Source organism: Salarias fasciatus, chromosome 6 (genome assembly GCF_902148845.1).
Source record: "Salarias fasciatus chromosome 6, fSalaFa1.1, whole genome shotgun sequence".
Lineage (NCBI taxonomy): Eukaryota > Metazoa > Chordata > Actinopteri > Blenniiformes > Blenniidae > Salarias > Salarias fasciatus.
Window position 1 is genome coordinate 12,546,898 of NC_043750.1, and position 26,949 is coordinate 12,573,846.

At 42.9% G+C, this 26,949-nt stretch overlaps 1 protein-coding gene across 3 annotated transcripts in view; it reads right to left on the minus strand.

Annotated features, from left to right (window-relative positions):
- rhbdl3 (rhomboid, veinlet-like 3 (Drosophila)) overlaps positions 1-26,949 on the minus strand; it is a 57,849-nt gene that overhangs the window by 14,862 nt on the left and 16,038 nt on the right. For 2 of the 3 annotated variants that reach the window (XM_030093157.1, XM_030093158.1), the window contains 2 exons: positions 11,805-11,963; positions 2,930-3,154 (listed from right to left, as the gene is read on the minus strand). In XM_030093157.1, coding sequence (XP_029949017.1) covers positions 2,930-3,154; positions 11,805-11,963 — 384 coding nt within the window. Of the gene's footprint in view, positions 1-2,929; positions 3,155-11,804; positions 11,964-15,288; positions 15,541-26,949 lie in introns of those variants that run through there. The other variant, XM_030093159.1, reaches the window with a different exon arrangement.

The window sequence follows — 26,949 nt, forward strand, 5'->3', positions numbered from 1 at the left end:
CTGTCAACAGGAGGAGAACAGCAAGCTCTGTAAAAAACATGGGGTCACAGTGAGTAAGCTCAGGCGGGAAATCACAAGCCTGAAGAAAATTAACCAAGAAACCGTCCAGTGGTGGGAAAAATGCTGGGCAGACCGAGAGAAGAAGGTAACAGCTGAAATCTCGGCTCTGAAAAAATCAGCAGAAGACTCCACGCTGGAATGGGCGAAGAACTGGGCAGCACGAGATGCAGAGGTGGCTGAAAAAATGTCACGTCTCAATCAGGAACACCAGGACGAAGTGAGACGTCTCCAAAACAAGAGAGAAGAAGAATTCAATCGTCTCAATTCTGAGAAGACGGTCCTGCTGGATCAAAACCTGGACTTTCATTCCAAGCTGACAGAGATGGAGTCTCAGATGCGTGCCATGAACGCTGACTGGACCAAAAAATATAATAATCTAGAAGAGCAGCTCCGTCATGAGATCAAGGCAAAGGAGGAAGCCATTCATCACACAAAGGAGCTGCTGACCCAAACTGAAGAGGCAGAAAAGACCTGGATCTCCAAAGAGCGAGAATGGACAGAAAGCAAGGCCAGAACAAAACTGGACACGCAGGTTCTCATCGACCAGGTTGTCAAGCTGCACAGCCTTGCCTCCATGAGCGACAGGGAAAAGGCCAAGGTGCAAAAAGAAAAGCAGAAAGCGCAAAAAAAAGCCGCCAAGTCCCAAGAGAAGGAGACAAGAGAGAGGGCGGAGAGAAAGAAGTGAAGACGTTGAGACAAAGAAGACAGCCCGGACATGGAGCAGCACCTTCCAGTTCTTCAGCTGTTTGGTGACCTCTCTAAAAAGTTTTCAAATAGTCAGTCATGGGGGAAACAACCAAAAAAAGCAAGGTTTTGGAGGGGTGGGGTGGGGTGGAGAGAAACAACCAAAAAAAGCAAGTTATTGGGGGGGTGGGGGGCGAAAAATGAATGAATAAAATAAATAAACAACTCTGGCAACAAAATATTTTACAGATATACTTTGTGTGTGCATGTGTGCACGCGTGTGTGTGTGTGTGTGTGTGTGTGTGTGTGTGTGTGTGTGTGCGTGCGTGCGTGTGTGCGTGTGTGCGTTATCTCAGTTCAGGGGTGTATTTCACAAAGCTGGTTTTCAGTCTGGTCCACCTGAAATGAGGGAAACTCTTGACTTTCCATTTCACAGTGGGCGGTAACTCAACCCAGAGAATATATACACACATACATTTAATCCATCCAAGACTCATCAAATTGTTTAATTTCATTGTGTAACGCATCAGAAATATTCTGATTCATTGACTCTGGAGAACACACGCACTCGTACGCGCACACACACACACACACACTCCAGTTCAAAGTCATCGGTGTAACAGGTTCAATCGTTCCAGGATTTTATATAGAGATACATTTTGATCTTCAACAGCCCCAATTTGTTATTCTATGCAACATTGGGCACGTTTACATGGACCACGTATAAGCGGATTGTACGTGGAGCGGATTGTAAAATGTGTCATGTAAACGACCGAGTGGATCCGCTTCACTCGGAGCGGATTGTAATTTGGAGCCGATTGTATGAGGTGGTCTACGCCGATCGACAATCCGCTCCGTGTCCCTTATAAACGAGTCTGACAGCGGAGCGGATTGTACTGGGGGAGTGTTTGTTCTGCGCATGCATGTAGTGACGTGTGATGTGCCAGTAAACGGGAAGCAGCACAGTCAAAAAACCAGCAGAGAACGCCACGGTGGTTGAAAAACACTTTTTTAGTAAAAAACCCCGACAGAAAAAACATTGGAGAGGCGAGATGGAACCAAATCGCGCAATAGCGAGTTGTATAAAGAGCTCTATAGCAGAATACAAGCGATCGCCGGCTGGTGTTATGGATTAACTGGTTCCCGTGTTAACGAATGACGGCGGAGGTCTGTGTAAACACATTTTGATTACAGCAGTTGTTAAAGTAAGACTCACAAATGACTTTAAACGTATACACTCACTGTAACTGTCGATAACCGACGTTCGCAAGAACGACTACATTTTTCAATCATGTATTGGTCACAAGTTAACACGGGCACCAGTTAATTCGAAACATCGACACGCGGAGCAGAGGCAGAGCTCACAACGAGACGTGCCGCTCGGTGCAGCGGTGCTGCAGCCAGGGGAGCAGCCGCTCCTCCAGCAGCGTATCATGGACTTTTGGGACATTATTTGAGCAGATATTAGCAGATAAAAACTCTCTGCTCGGCGCTGAGGACTGCTGCTGCGGAGCTAAAGACCTGCAAGTTCCTCGTGAGACTTTGTGCGCATGTCACAGGACGCTGTATAATCCGCTTCACCCAGGGTCCTTGTAAACGAGGATTCATCGTGGATCACTTCATGAATACACTCCGTTTAATACGATTGTTTACAATCCGATTGAAAAAAACACCCATGTAAACTGGGCCAGTGTTTCCAAAGGTGTGGGTTTGGCCTAGAACGGGGGACACCAAAGTTTCAAGCAGGAAAGTTTGTGAGGTCAGGAGGTTTATGAATTTTCGTCTTGTGGTGTCTGCTGGGAGGGGCAATTCCTCACATTAGAATTCCTCTCCGGGTTTGGTGACATGGGGAGGTGTGGTGCACTGACGGTGGTGGTTAAAAAGGCGGAAGTGGTCTGTCAGGTGGTGCTTCCTGGAATGACAGCTGTCACTCGTGTGTAGATAAAGATCCTGCTCCCTGGTCCGACTCCTTTTTACGCGACCTCGACATTGGTGACCCTGAGTTTAGACATGTCTGAGAAGTCAAGCGATAGCGCAGGAGCACAAGGTAAAGCCACATTTCTGGCTCATTCTTCACATATTACACATTAAAATGGTTGGTTTGGTTTATTTATTTGCCGATTTTACCAATGTGGCCCTGAAACTTAAATGAGCTTGAACCCCCCGGATTAGACAAACAGTTTACCTCAGCAATGGTGATCGCCAGGATGAACCAGGGAGGGGGGCAGTAGGTGTAGCTGTCAAAGTACCACTTGCGGTCAACCTCGCGGGGCAGCGTCTCGTAGGCGACGTGGCGAACCAGCCGCTGGGGCAATCCCAGGCCCACTTCATCTCTGAGACTGCAGCCTTTTATCTGCCTGCCCCCCTGAAGGATGGCCCTCCGGAAACTGTTGGAGCGCTTGTTACTCATCTGTAGAAAAGAGAGAGGAGGATAGAGAGATGAGCACTGAAAGAGGAGGGGATGACGACAAATCAGAGGTTTTGGCCATTTTACTTATATACAGCCACAGTTCCGTTAGAAATCCTACGCCCCAGGATACAGACACGTAACAAACTGAAGAGAGACACAAAAGCCAGAGGCTGTGCAAATATTACTGATGAGTGCTTTGTGTTTGTCTGTTTCAGAGGCTTTGCATCACTTTCATCGATTTATGGTCATTTAAAATGTCTTCATGGAAAATATATGGCCATATTTTGTAACTAATACTGTATATTGTGGTTTTGTGGAAAAGTTGTGATTCATTTCCACGGTGTTCATTCAATTTCCACAATCTGAGTCCGATGTTTCTCATTTTGTCTCTTTGCTGTTGTGTGAGCTATATCAATTATCTACGTCCATTCCATTTAGTTTCAGCCATTGTGAAAAACATTTTCTTCCCCCCTACATATAATTACGTACATATACAGGGCTTTTGTATCTTTGTGGAACTATTGTGTTCAATTGAGTGTGCACGCATTTACATATCAGTGCATGTGGCAGACATGTCCTATATACAGGACTGTCTCAGAAAATTAGAATATTGTGATAAAGTTCTTTATTTTCTGAAATGCAATTAAAAAAACAAAAATGTCATACATTCTGGATTCATTACAAATCAACTGAGATATTTCAAGCCTTTTATTATTTTAATATTGCTGATTATGGCTTACAGCTTAAGAAAACTAAAAAATCCTATCTCAAAATATTAGAATATCATGAAAAAGTATACTAGTAGGCTATTTAACTAATCACTTGAATCGTCTAAATAACTCAAAACACCTGCAAGTGTTTCCTGAGCCTTGAAAAACACTCAGCTTGGTTCAGTAAACTAAATCACAAGTATGGGGAAGACTGCTGATCTGACTGCTGTCCAGAGGACCATCATTGACACCCTCCATCAGGAGGGTAAGACACAAAAAAACATTTCTCAAAGAGCAGGCTGTTCACAGAGTGCAGTTTCAAAGCACATTCACAAAAAGTCTGTTGGAAGGGAGAAATGTGGCAGGAAACGCTGCACAACCAAGAGACATGACCGCAGGCTTAACAGCATTGTGAAGAAGAGCCGCTTCCAGAATTTGGGGGAGCTTCAAAGACAGTGGACTGAAGCTGGAGTCCAGGTATCAAAAGCCACTGTTCACAGATGTGTCCGGGAAATGGGCTACAATAGCCGTATTCCCAGGGTCAAGCCACTTCTGAACTCAAGACAACGGAAAAAGCGTCTGACTTGGGCTATGGAAAAGAAGCACTGGACAGTTGAAGAGTGGTCCAAAGTCCTCTTTTGAGACCAAAGCAAGTTTTGTATTTCATTTGAAAGTCAAGGCGCCAGAGTCTGGAGAAAGGCTGGAGAGGAGCAAAATCCAAGTTGTTTGAAATCCAGTGTGAAGTTCCCACAGTCAGCGATGGTTTGGGGAGCCATGTCAGCTGCTGGTGTTGGTCCACTGTGTCTCATCCAGTCCAGAGTAAATGCAGCTGTGTACCAAGAGATTTTAGAGCACTACATGCTTCCTTCTGCTGAAAAGCTCTATGGAGATGATGATTTCATTTTCCAGCATGATCTGGCACCTGCCCACAGTGCCAAAACCACCAGTAACTGGTGTACTGACCATGGCATTACTGTCCTCGATTGGCCTGCCAATTCCCCTGACCTGAACCCCATTGAGAATTTGTGGGGTATTGTCAAGAAGAAGCTGAAAGACACCAGACCCAACAATGCAAATGAGCTAAAGGCTGCTATTGAAGCATCCTGGGCATCCATAACACCTCAGCAATGCCACAGGCTGATTGCCTCCATGCCACGCTGCATTGATGCAGTAATTCGTGCAAAAGGATTCCCAACCAAGTACTGAGTGCATTAATGGACATTTTCAAATGTTTGATTTTGTTTTGCTGTTATAATTTTGTTTTTTTACTTGGTCTGAGGAAATATTCTAATATTCTGAGATAGGATTTTGAGTTTTCTTAAGCTGTAAGCCATAATCAGCAATATTAAAATAATAAAAGGCTTGAAATATCTCTGTAATGAATCCAGAATGTATGACATTTTTGTTTTTTTAATTGCATTTCAGAAAATAAAGAACTTTATCACAATATTCTAATTTTCTGAGACAGTCCTGTATGTCTGTGTTTCTGTGTGCATTCATTTATATTTTAATTGATTTTCTCAGTTACTTGTGAAGCACTTAGTATGACATTAAATTTATGCACAAGGTGTGATAAGTTGTTTAAATTGTTGTTCCGTACTAGAAACTCAAGCGGATTTGTCTCTAAACTTTACTGCCTTTTATTGCATTATTCCTATAGACCTCTGGCTTTGGAGGACAGATGTTTCAGATTTAAACAGTGGTGGGCCGTCAGGGCCTGCAAAGCCTTCTCTGCTGGCCTAAAAATTATCTGAATTACAGACTGATGTAAATTATATTTTGTCCATAAATAATTAATAAATGATTCCAAACGGTATGCTCCAGTTCCTTTCATAGTTTTCCCGTGGTTGCGCTGTTTCCAGACATGTTTTTTTCATATTAAATCATTTAACCAATCAGATTTCAGGCATCATCTGTTGCTAGGGTCAAAGAAATCTGCTCGAGGCCTTCACAGTCCGTTCCTGATGGCGCAGTGAAGTAAAGTGAAGCGTCAAACAGACAGTTGCTTCAACCAATCAGACAGTTGCTTCAACCAATCAGACAGTTGCTTCAACCAATCAGACAGTTGCTTCAACCAATCAGATTCGAGTTGGCGACTCAGCGCCTTCTAGCTAGCGTACACTAACAACAGCATATCCAGGCCTTCTGATTTACATTCACCAAGAGATACAGTAGGGGGCGGTATGCACCTAAGTTGTTGGTCGCCTACCTCAATTATTCCAAAGAAGAAGAAGAAGAAGACCTGAAGAGAAATAAAACTTACGCCAGAAATACCACAGGGCAAGCTGGACTTTCAGCCCTGGCTTTATGGAACTGAAACGCACGGATAATCTATATGACAGAGCAATTGAACTCTTTTTGAGGAAGGAAAGGAGGATGTATTTTGTTTTCAAATAATCGGGATTTTGGTGAGTAAAATGTTCCTCTTTTCCTAAATAATAGCCTATTGCTGTTTTATTAAGTTGTTGATGCTCATTGTATGTGCACAGATGTAGTAGGAGACTTGTGCACTTCAGCAAAGGCATTTATTCTGGCTGCACAAGTATCTATCTGCTGTGTAACAACTCTTTATGTGCATATCTGCATAATAAGATTTTCTTTTTGGAGACAAAATAGTTATTGAGAGGTGGATTGATTCAGGCGGATCTGTTCTGAAGGCCTTAGTGTGAAATGCACGGTCCGCCACTGGATTTAAACCCCACTCTGGACTGGGATAAAGCGTGGATCACGCATGGCTTTTCATATGGGTCTTATTTCAGCGTTAGTTTCAATATTCTGATAAAATCCTTTCCCTTCAAAATACTTAATTTAGCTCTATGTATTCATGGACTTCTCAATGTAGTCTAACACACAGAAAAACACATACTCCTAGTACAGCACAACAACAGGCACTCCCACTTCACCATGGCAGCAGAATGCCTGTACTACTACCTAGCAACCACACGTGTTCTTCTCTTCGTTCTCCTTTGTCTCTAAGTTGTTTCCCAAAAGGCCAACCTACGGGCAGTTCATCATTCAAAGCCAATCAGTCGGTAAGATAATCACAAACCTGACAAAGTGTCTTTAAAGGGTGTGCTTGTACATCGTACGTTTGATCTGGTTAAAATTTTTGTTCATAGTTTGAAATGTGAAATCCACACCCAGCTAATGTTCTTGTACAAATCCAACCAGCAGCAAGCGCGATACAAACAAATAAAGAAAATGTTTAACTAAATTTCTGGACACTATGATTTGATCAACAGCATACTCTTACTATTCCATTATGGGTAACTGACAACCTTACGACACCTATCACCATTTTTTTTACAGTCCATGAGCCATTTGCTTAAAAAAATCAATAAATTATTGTTTCACTGATGATCTGATAAGAAAAGTAATCTTGTGTATATTTATGTCACGTTAAGTGAACAACAACAACAAAATCGATCTCAATTTTATGAAGCTAATTGAGAAATATATAACATTATAACTCATTCAAACTAATTGTTAGAATTCCTGTAGGAGTGTAGAAGCATTTTCCTCACAAACATCCTCTGCTGAACATCTGCTTCACAAACTCACACATCCACGCAAAACATGACAGGAATTCCCTGACTGAGCTTCACATTCAAATTATCCATATTATTCAAAAGATGGAGGGGATAAAGGGATTTGAATCTCAGACGCAGAATCTATAGTTATGAAACAAGTCCTTGACATTTAGATACAGAAATCATGCGAGCGCACAGATTTATTCCTCATTCCTCTACTTGAAAATATGTCATCATGCATAGAAATCACAAATTATTCAAACCTGCAAAAAAAAAAAAACCTGACAAAAGTAACCAAAGCTGTATCTCTTATAGTGGCATATTTCTTCGTTTCTTTCAGGCTGTTTCCTCTCGAGGGGCAACAGCTCGGTAACAGCACAAGCACCCCGTCAGACAAGTGAGAAAAATATGTGGGAGTCTCAGCTGCTGGAGTGGGAAGAAAGTTATTTTTATGACCAGGAAATTATGAACCAATTAAGCTCCATCAAGAATGCAGATTCATGAATCAGAGCTTTAAAGCATACATATGAAACAGCAGGAAATCTGAATCGATCATTGACACCCAATTAAAAAAAATTACTTTTTAAATTTACTAAAAATGATGAAATGGAAAAAAAAAAAAAACTTAGTAAGGGACTGTATTTATTTGAATTATTTTATCATCTCATTTTATCGAGAGGCTGATGCTGAACTCTCTTGATGGGGAAACAGACTTCATGCTTTACAGCTGCTGCATTAGTCCTGCTTTCGGCCTAAATCACTGCTGTTTGCCGTCTTTTATTACTGCCCTCGCCGTGCATTTTACAAGAGACTCCATGACAATATGAAGACAGTCCATCTTCCTTCCCACAGCACCCTTTCCTCACCCTCATTGTCTCTCTCTCTTTCTCTTTCTCTCTCTCTCTCTTCCCCTCCACTGTTTTCGTCTCTTTCTCCGTCCGCTCTGTTTATGTGACCCTCCATAACTCAGTCCTGCTCCTGCGGAAAGCCAAGATGTGCCACTTAGCAGATGTTACTTAACAGAAAGACGGACGAGCGCTGTAGGATGTAGCATTACAGAGGGTGGGATAATACATTTAATGCAATGCAGCGAAATAGAAAAACACACCAGAAAAGTGGATAAATAACCCTCCAGCAGCGCTGGAGCAGACAGATTTAAACTGCACCCAACTGTTGCTTATGTAATGGGCTTGACGTTGATGTTACATTGTGCATGAGCACAGACTGGACAAATAAAGCACACTTAACAGTTTATTGCTGAACTGCGATCATCATGAAAACAAAGGTACTTATTACAAAAAAGAAGAAGATATTTTATAGAACAAGATATATAAAAATCCCTGACCAGCTTAAAAATCGTTCTTCTGAGACTGTTTGATGAAACTTCCACCGTCTCTTTAGGGATCACAGTTTGAAGGTAAACTTTTTTTTTTTTTAAAAAAAGGTCCATTAATTCAGTTTTTCAGCCAAGCAAAGGGACCAGGTTACCATGGTCACTTCTCGCCTGCATAGCAAGGCGAGTGCGCACACACACACACACACACACACACACACACACACACACACACACACACACACACACACACACACACACACACACACACACACACAGACCCTCCCTCGGGCGGCAGACCTCCATAAACACAGCCGATTCTTCCTGTGAAGTGACTGCGATTCCTCTGCTCTTTGTACGACACAAAGAAAGGAATGACGCTGTGCCCGTTTACCCGCAGCCAAGAGGAGAGGGGTGGGGGGTGGGGGGGCAAATGGATGCTCAGCCAGCAAGGGACAACTTCTCGGTTTGATCTATGGAGGCTCCAACGAGGGAAGACGAACACGAGACAGACGAAATAAGGACGAGACAGGAAGTGTTAAGGAGGAAAGCAGGAGACAAGAAAAGGTGGAAAAAGATTCAAGACTGATTTTTGGAATGTAGCTATGATGGAGCAGTCAGAAAATCCTCAGGCTTAGTCCATCAGGTTTGTATCAGATGTGTTTAAGGTTAACTGGTTGTAGTTGTGTGTCTCTCTGGGTTTGACCTGTGATGGACTGGCGACGTGTCGAAGCTCCACTGACTTTAATCACAGTCAGCTGCGATCCGATCGACCCCTTTGACCCTAATGTGGATAAATAATGTACAGAACCACGGCGTGCGCGGTCGAGGCTTCACCTCCGTGCACAGTGGGACAGTGACCCAACAAGTGTCCAAAGTACAAACATTGATTTGTCTTGAAATTAAAGATAGATGGCTCGGTCCATTCCTGGGTTGTGCGTCAGTGTTTCCCTGGTGTCTGAAGCAACAAGCCCGTCGCCAAAGCAACCATTTGTGTTGTATCAACTCTGGACGATGTGTTTGTGTGATGTTGAATTGTGGTCCAACTTATTAGAAAGGGGTGTTGGTTCTTTACTGATCACCAAGTCAAAAAATGCTTTCTTCATGTAAAGTTACTCATCATATTGAAAACGCAGACTGCATCCAGTGACATACAACAACATATAAGAATACATGTAAAGTTTTAAAGTTGAAAAGTCTTGTCCTTGGAGGAGTCTGTTGAGTTAAGCAGCTACTCCGGAGAATCCGAAAAAGTGATGGATGATAGAAACTGACTGTCTGGGCCTTGGCTGACCTCCATGAAGATGTTATCAGACGAGGAAGGAGAGAGAAATGCTTCGAGTCTCATATAATTTAACGTTGGGTTGGACATCAGTGTGAAATGTCCTAAAGACTCTGACTGAACCACAAAACTGGCTCAGCAGGTCATTTTTAGTGTGAAAATAACGAAAACGTCCGATATTCAGACCAATATGATATCATCTGTTCTCTGGACTGTGAGGACACTCATCCTGCTTTATAAACAAGATGGAAAAAAAGAATGTCCTGGCAGTGGCAAATAACTTGATATCAATGCTGTGAACAGCAATGAATTTTCGTTCAACGTTGACCAACATTTGTAAATAGTGAAAGAAAACAGAGAGGAAGAAGAGGTGAAAGAGGAGGCCGGGCAGTGATTTGAACGCCGACTGTGACAGAGCAATGAGAAGGCAATTACTGACAATCCTGCTGATGGAAGACCTGCAGCGCCAAGGAGAGGTGGCGCAACAAATACAACCCTCACGGTCTGTCCGAGCCTCTTCCTCCATTCTCCTCCCATTTCCACCAACTCTACGAGTGAAGACAATTATTATTATGACATTAATAACTTTCAGGGAGCTCATTACTTATTGTGGTTGTAAATAAAACACATTTACATTAAGAGAGAAAATTAAAAAAACCGCAAGTTACTTTTTCTTTAATAACTAGGAAAGCAACTGAAATCAAAAACAAATTTCTAGTATGTTGGATCATTGTGTGGAACAATGAAGGTTTCATTTAAATGCATCAAATTATCATAATCGTGAATAGTTACTTCTTTCTTTGTCTTCTGCGTTTAGCTTTTGTTGTTGCTTCCTCTGTGATTGTATAAAACATTGGGGGGTTCGACACAACAGCAACAAAGGGGGGGAAAAATGTGAATGTACACACCCCATTCCTCTCTGTCCCACTTCCAGAGGCTCACCGTGGCCGACGTCTGAGAACCGACTGGAAACCAACCGCATCATGAAAAAAACTTCTTTTGACATTTTTCCAGGCGTCCTCCAGGCCTCATTCCTCACCCACTGTATCAGACAATAAGCAGCTCTGAGGAGCAAGCGAGACGGCAGGAGACGGACATATTCACCCACACAGACAACAATGAATTCCCCACAGTCCGTACAGACACACACACACACACACACACACACACACACACCCAGCCACCCAGTAGTTATTGTTCACCGCGGAGCTGTTCCTACTCCGAGACCACCTCACACTGTTCTGGGTCAGCAGTTCAGTCTCCCATGAGGAGCAGCAGCCAGATACCAGGAAACAGAAAATAAGAAGGTTGCAAGAAGGCGAGCGCAGCTGGAGGTTCGTGAGTGAGACCTTGGACAGTCAGCAGCGGGCTGCAGCTTTGGAGGTGAAATGTAAAGTGGGACAAGGTGAGTGTTCAGCAAGGAATTTATCACCGGGATGAGTGTTTTCTCCTCATCCTGGGAGAAAATCCCCTCCAAGAGTGAGTTACGTGACGAAAAGAAACAAGTCCAGATAAAGCGAGGAGAGCAAGACGCCTCGAGACGGGGATTCAAATATTGTTTTGCAAATCAAAAAATAAAAGTCGCTTCTTAATTTCAGAGTCAGCGATAAGGTCATTCAAAAATAAATGGTTTAAGCCTCAAATAAGGAAGAATATGTACTACCATGAGCGAAGTCGAGTTAGTTAACACAGACTGGTCAAACATCAAAAAGAAAACGTGTGAAGAAAGAGTGTGAAACAGTGCTTCACACTGATGCATATAAGTATATAAAACAAGCATTTTCCAAGAGCTTACCAAGTTCACAAAGTCCTGGTAGCAGATCTTTCCATCAGCGTTTCCGTCGGCAAGCGCCAACAGGACCTCCAGTTTGTGAGGGTCGAGCTCCGAGCCATGAGTCGCCAACAGGTCCCTGAACCGCTCCGTGCTGATGAAGCCCGAATTGTCAGGATCGTACTGCAAATCAACAAGATTGAATAACATTTCCATGAGTTATCTCTGAATGCAGCACTAACGCAGGTTAAAAGAAAAAAAAAAGCAGAGCAGACGTGAGTAATCCACTTCTGTTGCACTCATGGCAAACAAAAGATGACACACAAAACACTGTATGCATAAATGAAGCACTGGTTACAAATCAACACAGCAAAAGATCCAGGGTACAGTTTTCTGTGCAGTAAAATACTAAAAGTTCCATATAAGCAGTAGCTTGAATATCTTATAAAAGAGCTCTAAATGCTCTAAGAAGGTCAAACTGTTGAGATGTGGTGCTTTTTTTTACAGTGTGGGACTTTGCTTTAAACGGTGACTTGAGTGCCACATTTCATTGAAAGCTGCATTCAAATGCAAGCGGGGAAAAACAGATCATCCAATAAAACTGTACATATATCTGAAAAGATGGAAATTCAAAAGACCTTGAAAAGTGATTACTTAAGCACTCGAATTGGAAAATAGCTACTCTTTTTCTCCACTCTCGTTAACCCTGATATGATGGTTCAACACACTCTTTTCTTCCTTTAGTACCTTCTGAGGTCACGATCTAAAGCAAAGTTGCCTCTTGAAATATTCAAACAAAAAAAATATACACATTATGCTTGAAGTAAATCAATGGGATGAGAGCTACTAAAAGAAATACTGTTGGCAGTTTGGCTGAAAGCTGCTGGTAATAATTTAAACAATGATGAAACACACGGATGGATTAAACGTTTGATTTGAGCATCCGGCTGTTCTGTAGACATAAGACAGCAGCTGCTGTGTCTCCGTCTCAGTGTGTCTGCATGTGTGACTGTTTCACTTTCTATCAGTGTATGTGCAAAATGCGCTCGGGAGCATTCATGCATAAAGATGTGACATTCAGACAATATTAGTCGCCTGCCAGACTCCAGCAGCCCCGAACCAGGAATAGTTTCAGCGCACAGACACGTGCAGTTTGCCATATGCTGGCATCAGCAGAGGCTGAGTGCAGCCGGACTGGCAGCGGGTGTTCTGCACTTGACCAAGTGACAGAGATTTTTTGTGGGTTTTTTTGGCTCTTGATGTGTTATTGTTTTCCTGCCTGTTCCCAAAGGTGATAAGGCATTTATATATATATATATATATATATATATATATATACACACACACACACACACATATATATATATATATATATATATATATATATATATATATATATATATATATATATATATATATTAGGGGTGGGACTCGATTAAAAAAAATAATCTAATTAATTAGGGCCTTTGTAATTAATTAATCTCAATTAATCGCATATCGATATTTGACCCGAGATCAGTGAGGACCTTTCTTTTTCTAATGGATTTTGGTATAGTGAATCAATATAGTGATACATAAGCTTAAGCAACAAAACACTGTTCATTTTTTCAGCAAGGAAGGAGGAATTTAACCAAGACAAATAAACCAATACACATTGATTAGTGAAACTTTTGTTGGGCTGGGCGAGGGTCCTTGAAGTAGTCGGAGTGACGTTCTCTTCAACTCTAGCTGTATGCGAGGCTTGCGTGTTGGCCGCTGCTGCGACATGCTTAGCATTCAGTTGATATAGCAGGCTCGATGTGCTGCGATGGTATGCAAATTCTTTGCTGCACAATGTGCATACAGCTTTGGTTTTATCCACGCTGCCATCCGCTGGCTTTTTAAATCTAAATTTTCTGTGCACGAGACCAAGTAGTGCGCTGTCGTCGGGAGCACTCCCCAGTAAGGAAAGTCACTATTGGCTGTCCTAAAAGTCGCCAGAAGTCGTGAGATGAGGCGGTTACCTAATTTGCAATTTGCATGTAATTGTAATGGACGCTGTAAGAAAGAGGAATAACGTCATGGGAGAAGCAAAATGTGAGTTAAAAAAAACACCCTAAATATGTTTAGAACTACAAATGAATTTTCTTCTGTTTATTGGTTTGTCAGCAAGTGAGCAGTGGCGTATTTGCGCACACGGGATTCATTTGAAGTGTGGAGGAGTGGTGTGGGTCTGCTCTCTGCTCTGCCTGCAGCAGGGAGCACTGCGTGAGACTGGCCGCCTGTGAGTGCTTTGGGACGGGGGAGGGGCTCACGCAGCACCTCATTGAGGACAGCAGCTGCAGAGCGAGACGTCCTGTCACGTCTCCAGAGCTCCAGAAAAAGTCGCTAAATTTGTCGCTAGTCGCTTTTGACAAAAAAAGTCGGCAGGAGGCTTTGGAAAGTCGCCAGATTTAACGAGAAAGTCACCAAGTCGGGAGCTGTTTCCTTGTTGTGTCACAGCGAAATATGTCCGGGTGAAACTCGTCCGGTGACAAACGTTCCGCGACAATTTGCGATAATTTTTTTATCGCGTTAAAATTTCTGTAATTAATTAATCGTAACTAACGCGTTAAAGTCACAGCCTTAATATATATATATATATATATGTATAAAATTCACTGCTAGGGTTACAACTGCTAAAACTGGGTGCCATCTTGGTAATCAGCACCATGAATACCCACATTTAGCCTGGAGATTGATTTCACACACTTCCTGTGGCAGCTGTTAATTAAATGCAGACACTTATTAGCAGAATTGGCTCATTTTCCTGGTTTCCCAGAGAGCGATGACAGAGATGTCGCTAAAATTATCCCTCTCTGTAGTAAGCCGTTTTTTGTACAATATTAAGCCTATTAACAGTTTAGAATATTAATTAAGAGGCATAACATGACTTGTCAGGTGTTTGCAGAGCAGAATATGATACATATAGAGCGAAGCAGAGCAGATGAATATGGGTCTGTCCCGTTGTAGAAGGACTCTTGACTCCATCAACGCCTTTAGATCTGGTCAATATGTGACAATTCACATCCCTGCACAAATATAGGAGGAATATGTGAAAAATGTGGATTACGTCCAATTCTGGACAATATTTATTGTAATGTAAAGAGTTAAAAAAAAAGAAAAAGAAACCGACTCATTTGTGACAACTGGTGTGTGTGCATGTTTGCCATCTGACACATGACGGCCAGCAGAAGATCAGGAGGAGGAGGAAGAGGGAGGTGTTGTCAGTGCATTCCCATTAAGCTGCAGCTCAATCGCGGGGTCTTTTAACAATACGTATCAGCGCAGGAAAGACCGAAAACAACTGAAGCCTTGATGAGACGCAAAAGTGCTGAGTTCAGTTTGAAAACAACAATGTTTCTTTCACTTGCACAACAAACCAAAGCAGCCTCCTCAGTCTCTTCTTCCCCACAAACTCTGGATGCATAAAATGCAAACGTCACTTCAGACAAAAAAAAAAAATAAATAAATAAAAAGAGGAACCAACCTTTTCTTGCAGCAGATGTGCCAATTTCTGTCGTGGACATTTTGTCATGATGAAGCAGCATCAGCTGAAGCCAGTCTCACCACTCAGTGTGAGAGCGGCACAATGTGCTCAGTGTGTGTGTGTGTCCCTGTCATATTGTTTGTCCCAGACTGTGCAGGGTTATTTCCAACCAGGACTAAAGGATTACAGTCCAATCCAAGACCCTCACCCACACACCTCCCCCATCTTTCCCTCTCCACTCCCCCTTCTGCGAAAACCCCAATCAGCCTCCTGTCATCCTCCTCAATCCACCCCACACAGAAACCCCCACCCGGCAGTCACGCAGCTCTCCGGCACTCTCTCCTCTTCACTTTCTCTCCGGAAGGCAAACACAGAGGTTCGCTCAGAAGAAAAATAAACAGCTCAATAAATTTGCCTGTTATCTCTCCTCACGTCACTCACAGATGCAGGCAGCCATACATTACTTCCCTCACACACATGCAGGACCCCCCCCCACCCCCCACCCCCACCGCGTAACTCTACAGTCTTCATAGCTGAGTGAACAGTGAAGTCAACGGGCAGGCGGCTGGGGTGGAGCTGCACAGGGAGGGACACACACACAGATACACACACACATTCAACAATGGGCCTCTGACAGCAATTTCATGCAAGGTTTACTCAGTCCCTTCACTCCAATTAGTGATCATTTCCCCTTTGATGCAGGTCCATGCGAAGAGGGAACATTATACGACACAAGATCAACCCTGCAGCCAGTCCTGCTTCGGCTTCAGTGCAAACTGGAAACTACGGTCACACCGAACTCTCTGCAAAGTCATATCTCAGTTTTATATCGGATGAAGAGAGGATTATTCTCTGGAATAAGCATTAGCTGGCTGTTCCTCGCTGGAAAGTTCGGATGAAGCCCCAACACTCAGACTACATTTCATTGTATTCTGATAAAAGTTTTGCATAAGAGCCATTTGAACAGCTTTTCTTAGTTTTTGAATTGTTTGGATCATCCATGTATCATCTAAATTCTATATTTTGTAATGGATTCATTGGGTAAATGGATAAGTCAGAAATGACTACAGGTCCTACTACAATTGTGATTTTTATTTAGCTGTGACGTCGATAATGATGAGAGAAATGCTCCGAAATATGAAATCCTATTAAACGTCTGCATGTGAGACATTAACACGACTATGAACATGAAGGAGCATGAAGCTCAGATACATCTTTAATGCTAAAAACTATCGTGTTGCAGGAGGCGAAGGCTCAGTTTGCAAGCAACAAAGCAACACACACACTCTCTCACACACATTCACAATATCCCAAAACATACCAAACATTCACAACCAATGAGCTTTCACATTAAAGGGGTCTCAGTGAGGGGGAGAGGAGCAGCAGCAGAGGGTGATGGGGGATGAGTGTGTGTGTGTGTGTGTGTGTGTGTGTGTGTGTGTGTGTGTGTGTGTGTGTGCGCGTGTGTGTATGTGGGTGAGTGTTGGGGGAAGCGGATTGGACACAATGCAAGGCTTTTTGTCTTCAGCCTCATTTTCATGAAGCTGAATATTAAAGAAGGAGAGACTGGGCTGTTTGTCAGGGTCAGAGAATTCAAGTTTCTAGGAGAAATGAAGAAGCCTGGAAAACAGAATAACCCCGTTATTAATGATGAAAAATAAAATGAACGTATGATCAAATCTAGTCCAAAGTCATATAAGTTAGAATGAAATCAACCATCAACGAAAAGGTGAACTTTCGGTTTGATTACGTAACATTCATCACAAGTTGTAAAAAAAATCACTTGAATTATAAACTAATAAAAAAAAAAAACTAAGCTTCACAAGAGCTAATTTCAAACAATCAAATCAACTTAACTTCTGACTGTCTGACCTGTCTGACCTTTTTGACCTTTGTCTTTTAACCAAGACTGACACAGGTCATCATGCAACAGCGCTGAGCGGCTGATGAGCTGGAACGGGAAGCACAGGGCGGGAGGGTGACGGAGGCATGGGGGGTTAAGCACAGGGATGTCCTGGCTAATTGACAGAGGCAGTAAGTAGCAGTGTGATGTTCTTGGCAAACTGTAAATTCATAATGAAAAATTGTATCTAAGTTCTGCAGAAAGAAGATCCTTAGTGCTACAACAAACCAGTGTGAAATGTGTGAAGCATCAGCAGAAAGTACGCCACGAAAACAGATAACAACATCATCAAGCTGCCAGACGGGCTGCACAGTGTGAACTCTGCTGGAATCAGCTGCTGCTGGACCATGTAATCACAAAGTGCTGACCTGAAATTGGTACGGAGACGTGTGGTCTGAGTCAACTCAACAGTCAGTCTCCTGTCAGCGCTCGACTCCTCGCCGTCTCCTCCGTGATGCTGCAGAGCGGCCGCCAAAGCAAACTGACATGGCGAGAATTTGAAGCCCTGATCCCTGTAAAGTCATCTCATTTCACACTGGAGAATAATTCAGTAACAGGCATGAAGCATCCTCTAAAGCAGCGTGACACGCGTGACCCGCCTCTTGGGGATGCAATGACACGCCGAGACCTTTTCCCCATTGTTCATGTCTATTTCTGGTATCTGTTACACAGTGACGGGATTCATTAAAGTTGTACAAGTTTGTTAAAAGAGTGGAAGTTTGTTTGTGGAAGTGGAGGAGGAGCAACAATCTCACTGCACACATCCACACAGCCGCTGCCTGAGGAGTTAAATTTAGACTTTTAATGTCACACTACTCGATGATAAGATCCTCCAGCTGAGGCGGTATAGTCGGCGTGACCACTGCTAATCAGCAAGGCAACACGCCCGCTGAGGGTGCAGCAACGTGTGCACGGATGTGTGAATGAGTGTGAGTGTGAGGATGCATATGGTGTAGGAGGTTGTAAGAGGCAAGAGACGAAAATAGAACTGTCTTCGTGAAGCGAAGAGCTTCAGCTTTTCAGGAAATGTTTGATCTTTAAGAGTCAGAAGAGAGGAAACTTCATCTGGATCAGTGTAATTTTTGGGTTATAAATACAGCAAAACTTTAAGTTCAAGTTAAATAACTAGTATCTCTTCAGGTTTGAACTGAGATGCTATTTTAAGACTTATACAATCCAAATTATAGAAAACAGCTTCTCTGCTCACTGCACTGTAACACAAGCTAAACATGCTGTGAAGCTATTAAGTTATTATATAAATATACTGTGGAATATTAAGCATCTCATTAACTAATCTCTTCTATCGCAACAACCAAATTAATGAAGACTCAAAGACGGTAACCACTTACTAGACTTTCAGTATAATCAGTGTAAATTACATCCTGAGCAATTAAAATCCTTTAATTTAAAGGGGTACAAATATGAGATGATTGTGTATTCAAGTACAAATAAAAGCGCGTCCATGGCACAAATACAACCAGGACAGACTAATTAACTATTGCAGACATTTTAACAGCCATTTTAATGAGCCAGCAGGATATTTTCTGTCCTAATGACTTTCCATTTTCTCTTTAGCCGTAATGGTTTCTGAGCTGAGCTACAGGCAGCTGGTCCACTACCTGAAAAGATACAAAGAGCGTCCTAATAAGCAGTGAACCGTAACGACTTTCAATGTAGATAATTAGAAAAGTATCACCGTATGAGCTACAGAAGGGATCACATTCACTGATTTGTACATGAAAAAATTAAAAGCATGCAAGCCCACTACAAGAGAAACAAAAACCACCAGAAAGGCACTTTAGTGTCAAAGAAAAACACTGGCAGGCAATTAGGAGCATACTGGTTCAGCAATTAATCAGTCACAACTGATTACTGAGGATCTTTGATGCCGTTTCACAAGAGCACAATCACAAACAGCCTACACTTGACTATATAAGCAGAATAAATGTCTGCATTATATTACTGAACAGTTCTGATGAAACATTAATGTGCCTTCTTATGAGAATACGCTGCATAAAAGAAATGATGCTCAAACTGATGCTCACTGTGCTGCAGAGAGAGAGAATATTCCGGGGTCGATTCCCTGCAGACGTTTCTTTGTGGGGTTTGCATGATCTCTCTCACTGTGTGTGTGTAGCTTGTAGGTGACTGGTTTCCTCCAAAGAGCTAGAGCCATTAAAACACGCCTTGTAACATAAAGTAAGACTTCACATTTCAGCTTCAGCTTTATCGCGGTCTATTCTGGATTCTGGAAAGTTGCAATATGTTGTGGTGAAAGCGTCACTATCTCCAGCAGGGTGATGACGTCTCAATTTAGCAAACTGCTTTCTCTCATTTCATTTCACACCCCAGCGCTTTTAAATCAGAGCATGCTTGCATGCACAACACCTGGATTCTGACAGAGGAGCCAAGAAATCAGGCTGATACTCGATAAACATCCCTATTTACAACCCATTCAAATATCTCCTGTGAAAGAAAAACAGCTGATACCTTTTCTTCTGTCCGAATTCATGACAAGCTCAAAATATTTTGCTCTTTTTTTCTTGAATTATTAAGTGCAGAGTTGTGCATAACTAGAATTTTTCCATCGGCCTGTCGTTGTATGTCTGAGGAATGTGTTCCCCTCAACAGGTGCCAGCAGAAACTAAGCTGATATCATAATAAGGGTTTTTCACACCCATCTTTAAGCAGCGGCAGACTTTAGTCAACATGTGGTACAAGCCTGGACACATTGCTCATCCATCATAGTGCTAATGTAATAATCCACACACACCTACAGTTACCACATAACAAGCATGTCTTTGGATTTCAGGAAGGAGAGCTGAAGAGTAGCCAAAAGAAAACGAATGCAGACACAAGATGAACATGGTAAGTTCACTCAGAAAAGCATATAAATACATATCATTCACTGGATCAGCTATAGCTTCATAAGAATTCTCCCTAAAAGTGACTTTTGTCTGCTATCAACAGAATTTGATTTGTAAATTCACATTACATACACACAAAAGACGGCGCAGCAGGCAGTGCAGCCGCGAAACGACTCTCCCAGAGCCAACAACAGCCCTTTCAGAGCGGCTGACTATTATGACTGGCAGGATTAAATGTGCTAAGCTGCAGTCAGACCACAATCTGGTGGAATAAACTCACATGATATAGCAGGTGGGAACAACAAACAGTAAAGGAGGGCTAACATAGCAGGAGGTTCAGAAGCTGCGGTCAACAAAGTTTAATATGCATTCACTCCGTTTTTATTTGTGCTACAGATGGAAAAATGTTTCAAGGTAATCATCCTCGAGCTGATTGAACAACAAAGCTGATCTGTGGCTTTAACACAACTAATTATCAAAGATTTTTCATACTGAACTGTATCCAGTAAAAAACATTCCAATATACGGTACATTCAGTGCAAACGGTGGCCTTTTTAATGAGGCACAACCCTATCTATTCAATCCAGATCATACATTCTACTTCCACAAAGACAAAAAACACCTCAACACCACAGCAAAACACATCCTCAAAACATTAAATATCCCCCTCCCTGATGATCTCAAACCAAGCTGAGCACAGTCTTTATCTGTGAAGACGGAACTAATGACAGATCTTTAGAACCGGATAGAGTTTCTAAGTGTGAAATGTGTAAAAAGGCTTTTAAGCAAACGTGTGAATTCCCGTCTCAATCTTCCTATTCTTATGAGATCATGGATGTTCATGAAGGAAAGCATGCACACACACAATTACTCATCCTGAAAAGCTTCGTCCACGCCCCCCCCCCCCCCCCATCCTTCCTGACTATTCCCCTGACTTGAGGCAATTAACAGCGGTAATAAAAAGCCCGCCTCGTTAAAGCTTGTTAGTCTTCTTGCTAATTACACTGAAGCACCGGGGAGGACAGGCGAGACCGGGGGCGCCTCGTTCTCTGACCACCGCACAATGGGGAAGCACTTATTCACACTCACCTTCTCCAGTTAATCACGCCGTGGAGAGGATGCCCTTGGTGCTGGGGTGGGGTTGGGGGGTGGGATTTCCCGTGTGATAGCGTTCACGTCTGGTTTCCTCTCCCCTCACATATGCTTCCATTCTTAACTCACATTATACGACACGGCTGAAAGGACACATTATCGGTGTGGCTGGCCGCCGCAGCTCAGAGATGCTCCGTGGCACCGGGGCTTATCGTCGGGGCCAGATTACTTGGTGTCGTTTAGGAGGACTAGTTCAGGTTGAGCGGAGCTGACAGCCTGTCGGCGGGCGGCGGCGCGGAGACGGAGGGGTGAAAAGTCAAACACTTAGAATGACAGCTGACAGAGAAGCCCCAGTCAAAACCCGCAGGGCCATCTGAAAGTATTTACATGGATGGAAAACCTATGTGTGTTTAGGAAAGAGGATGTCGGTCCTGAAAAACTTCCTCACAGCATCCTTTAAAACTGAAATCCTTCAACTTGGGTTCAATTTTGCATCCAGCCAGAATGAATAAAACTGAACTGTAACATTTTTACCATGTTCCATTTTTCACAGTGGATTAATCGGCAACTTTTCCATATCATAAACATCATTTAATGACTCTGCTATCTGTTTTAAAATCCTGTTATTCCAACAAACAGAGATCAACATCATCAAATACATGGAACGTTTTCTCAGATGTTTTTGCCCTGTGTGCTCATTCTGAACCCTCTAATGAATCAACAGTTCAAAAGTAAAATAACATTATACAAAAGAAAGGAGTGGGAGTCAGCAGTAATGTTTTCATCTGAAAGATCTGTTTGTGTGGCTGAGATATCTGCTGAGGTTAACTAGATAACCCCCCGCCTGTTATCTCCTGACAGAGCCGCCTCCCAGCGTCGGGTGAAGAAACAGCTTGAAGCTCAGTTGATTACATACCTTCACTGATAGAGTTGACTGGGGTGTCGCTGAATGTTGCTTCAGCTTTATAAACTAATCCCCCCCCCCAAAAGGAAGCATCCAAGCATCCAGGCTACATTTGACCTCAGTCAGCTGTTTATAGATATCAGTTCACTTTGCATCTTTAGTAAACTTGAAATTATTCTAAATAGGTCTTAACTGCAGCATATGTCAATATAAACTGTTCCTCAACACATTCATCGAACATATGGCATCAGTATGTGGCTTTTGGCAACTACGGGTCTGAAAGTTTGCACATATAAAAAAGAAATGAAACTCAAAGTTACACATAATGCGTGACAGTAAGCACTGATCAGTTTGTTTGAGGGAAGCACAAAATAAAACACACGCTATATACTAAGGAAGTTTAGTTTGGTTATAAAATAAATAATCCCAACCTTTTAAAAAGATAATTACGATCTAAAGCAAACTGAAAGTGAAGCCTACACTTTAAAAATTGAATCTTTAAATATCCATTCTGTCATCTTTTCTGTGTTGAGCTAAGCTACAGGAATTTCTAGTTGTGAGGCGACAGCGCGAACCACTGCACCCCCCATGCCACCGTTTCCAAAGTAACAGTGATGTGTAGATTTAAAGTCTGAAGATGCTCAAAAGCAGGTGTAAAACACCGGAGTGGTCTGTGCAGCCTGCGAGGCAGACGTGAGTGATCTCAGAGGTCCATCTGCTCTCGACCACATCCCGACCTGAACGCTCCCGGCGCTGGCAGGCACCGACACTCGCCACGTCAGCAGCCAGTCGGTAGCTTCATTGTTCTCTGACAGAGAAAACTCAGTTACCGAACAAAAGCGCGGCTGTTGAGAGCAGAAAGCTGAAACGCTGTGAAAACATCCAATGATACAAACTAAGGAAAGGGACTGTTAGTCTAATCATGCTGTCTATAGATTTATATACCAGCTTTGTGTTGGATCTGAGAGCTCAACACTTCAGTGATCACGGATTAAAAAAAAAAAAAATCAGATCAAGGTGACAGTTAAGTCTTGCTGTCACTCAAACGATCCTCTTTTCAATTTCATTTATCAGCAAAGTGCTGGAGAAGAACTTGGCGTGCGTTCAGCTGGAAACACACTTCCACCTGAGATGAACACGGATAGGCAAAGCCAGTTCCCCCCTGCTGCCAGTTCGACCCCCGACCGGCGTCACCTGACAGCTGAGTGACGCGACGACGACGAGGAGCGAGGGAAGCGGCGAGCCGCCACAGCTTCACGCCATTAATTACTCAGACATCTCCTCCCCTGTCGTGGAGGATCCTGCGTGAAAAAGGTCAGCCGTCTGGCTCGCATTAAAGACCGGCTCGCCATGCGTGTCACGGCCCCGTCCGGCCCGGCCGGCGCTCTGCCCACGTCACGCTTCACCGACATGACTAATGCCTCAACAGGACTCCTAATGGCCCAACCCCAAAACGCCACAGCAGAGCCTGTTAATGCAGCAACGAACCACTCCTGATCTCAGAGGCCGAGGCCGAGGAAGAGGCTCGAAACAAGGAGCGTAAAACGAATCTCTTCCAAATGGATCGGGAATCGAATCGTGGCGGTTTAGATAGTGATCATCATAGACAGTTAATCAGATAGGGCAGAAAACCCCACACACACACTCCCTGATTCAGCAGCAGTTAAAGCCGTTACCTCCAATTAGGAGCAGCTAATTGACTATTTCCCTACACTGATGGGGTGTTTCTTTTTTTCACCCTACTGAGTCTTTTCTTTTTGCTGCTGTCTGCATGCTGGTACCTTAATATCAGCTGTTTAGTTTTTGCTTCTTTTCATCGGCGTGAATCTTTTCCATGTTTATAAGTAAACATTAACAAACAGGTTATAATGCCAGATATTCAGTTGAGAAACAGCAACGACAGCAACATATGTACAGATCCAGACAGACAAATCCAGCAAATTGCCTAATTTATTGATTTGCACAACACTGCCGCCTAAATAAGAGGTGAGATCAACAAGCTAAGCGAGGACCTCGCTTGTCCCATCACAGCTCTCCATTATCGCTCACTTTCATTAATGCTTTCTCACCCACTCGGCTTTCTGTCCCTCGTTACACGTTTGAATACGAGCGGCGTTTTCCCCTGGGACACTTCGGTGAAAGACTGAAAGGAGCAAGAGTTGAACAGGCCGCTTACTTGCACTTGTTATTTCCCTCGCTCAGTGTGTGAAAAGAAGATTATTGTGGGACAGAGAGTAGGTCTGATCCACCCTGCTTTCAAGTTTCACTGATGTATAAAAGTGAAAAGATAAAAAAAGCAGCATCCTAGTAGCTTTAGTGAATCAAAGAAAAAAATATATAATTATCCAAATGCCAAAAAAACATCTTTATTATTTACACAAATTCTTTGACAGAACATTTCGTGCCAGTAAATCTTAAAACCACCACAGTTGCAGCACACAGCTGAGGGTGTGGGATGAAAAATCTGTCCAGTCTTCTCCATCAATGCTGAACAGCCTTTCTTTGGTCTGGACTCTTGATTTGAGCCTCTGCCACCCCAGATGCTCACTGACAATCAGGAGTAATGTTGCTGTATGTTTATGTCCAGATTCTACAGACGACTCCCGGGTAGAAGGGTTGAACGGCAGAGAAGACTGTGCTGATTGCTAAACATCTTTTATTGGAGGCAGCTTGATGCTGCGGGGCTGCATCTCCCTGGAGAGGATATTGTTAGATTTCAAAAAATTATAGTAAAAAATGCATCTGAAGTGAGATGAGGAATCTCAGAGAGTTGTTGATTTAAGTCAAAATGTAAACATGAAGTTGAATGAAGCTGTAAATGAGGCAGCTGTTATTTTCTAAAATCGAAATAATTAGGTTTTTTCGAATAGTATTTTTTCAGCCTTTATATTTCCATGGTGTAGCTCTAATAAGCTGTTTTTTTTTCATCTCCTTCCTGCACCAAGGCTCAAGTTTCTACCTGAATTCATCAAACCGTCCTTCAAGTGATACCAAATCAGAGTCTGAATATTGGCCACCCAAAAATTGAAATTTCAAGAAGCGCAGTAGCTTTCCTTCCAGTCCCATGTTCACTCGGATTAGTCTTATCAACTCTCACAGTGAAGACTGACTTCCAGTCCCCGCTGGCCACAGAATCTCCTCTCTCCTCTTTTTCTGCCTTTCCTCCTCTTATTTTCCTCATCTGGCCTTTTCTCTCCTCTTGTCTTCCGACTTCTTTCATTTCCCCTTCTCTCCTCTCTCCACTGCTCTCCTGTCCTCTGTAATGGGAAATGCGCGTCGTCTCCCACAGGTAATTGCTTTTTCTCTCAAGCAGTCTAATGTACTCACCCGGCTCTCCTTCGTTCGAGTTTTTCTTCATCCACTTCACAGCGAAACAGACAACTGTGACCACACACGGCACGCATTTATGCAACAAAATAAATCGACACAATGTTCGATTTCTTTTTGTATTTATCTTCTCAAGTCCTGATAATGTCACAAACTACAGAAGGGACATAAGGTCTGCGGTCTGGAGAGAACTTAGCTTTATGAGAACAAACAGTAAAGAGGTTCAGTTTAAAGCACCATCATCGTGATTTTAATCTGCAAACAGGCATGACTAAAGTCAAGCACCTTTTTGAAGTACAGTGTGTTTGAGGTTCAGAAAGTTGTTGTTGAGGCCAAGAAAACGGTTTAAGCCCTTGAGATGCTCCACCAGAGTCTTGACTGACATGCTGCGGGTCGGTTTGTTGGATGAATGAAAATCCAAATCCTTCTGTCCAATTAAAAAAAACCCTCCTTGTTCCTTCATTAACATTCAAAACTTGCAGTTTCCATTGAAGTCAGCCTCATCTTCCCAAACGATCAAAAATCATTTTCTCCTTCCTGGCGGAACAACCGACCAACAAAGAAAAGTTCCTCCACCTGCCAAATACAGTGTGCCAGAGATAAATAAGTGCACACTCTGCTCCTGCAATCATTAATACGTTTTGCAAATATCAACATGTCAACATATACATGCGTTAATTTATTGTACCGACTTTATCGAGCTTAGAGTTTCTGGGGGCATCGTCCAGATGACTGTAGCCATAACTCAGGGTAAGTCTTGAACATGTTGCTGGCGAATCAACAGGGCAATGAGCAATCACAGAAAGGCCATGCATGCACAGGAAGCACATTCATTTGTCCCCACAGTAAGCCTTATTTGGATAAATCGGCATGTCCTCACATAAAAATAGTTCTTGTCTGAGAGATTTCATAAACATATGTCAAGGTGTTTAGTTTTACCAATGAAATAGTTACAAATATTGTTTTAAAAGTAGCTGAATGCGAAAATATTTTCATGCTTATAATCACTAGTAAAAAGAAACACATAATATAAGAATGACTTTCAGTTCAATTTAGAAATGAATGTGTTTGTGCAGGTTCCCTAAATTGTTTATTGAAGTGTGTTTCAGACCGTGTGTTTCCTGGTGGCAGCAGGAGTGTGTGTCGGGGCTGATCAGAGCAGCGTCGGGTCACCTGTCTCGCTTGACAGATAAGAAAGCCTCGTTCATCTTACGCGCGCATGCGGCCCCACGCAAACCCCGCCGTCTGAGGCCGTCACAAATTAGCATGGGCCGTCGCTGTTCCCTTGCCAACTGGCCTGTAACCAGGCAACGCTGGTCGGAGTGAAGATGTCTTCTGTGGCGAGCGCGCCGCACACACACACACGGTTTTGATGCGTGGATATGTGTCAGACACGGAGGTATTACTTCAAATCCCCAGACATCTGATCCCCTTATGTGTTGAACTGAAACACAGAGATGGTGCATGAGCATGCAGACAGGCAGTGACACACGCGCACGCACACACACACACACACACACACACACACACACACACACACACACACACAACCACTGAGAGACCAAATA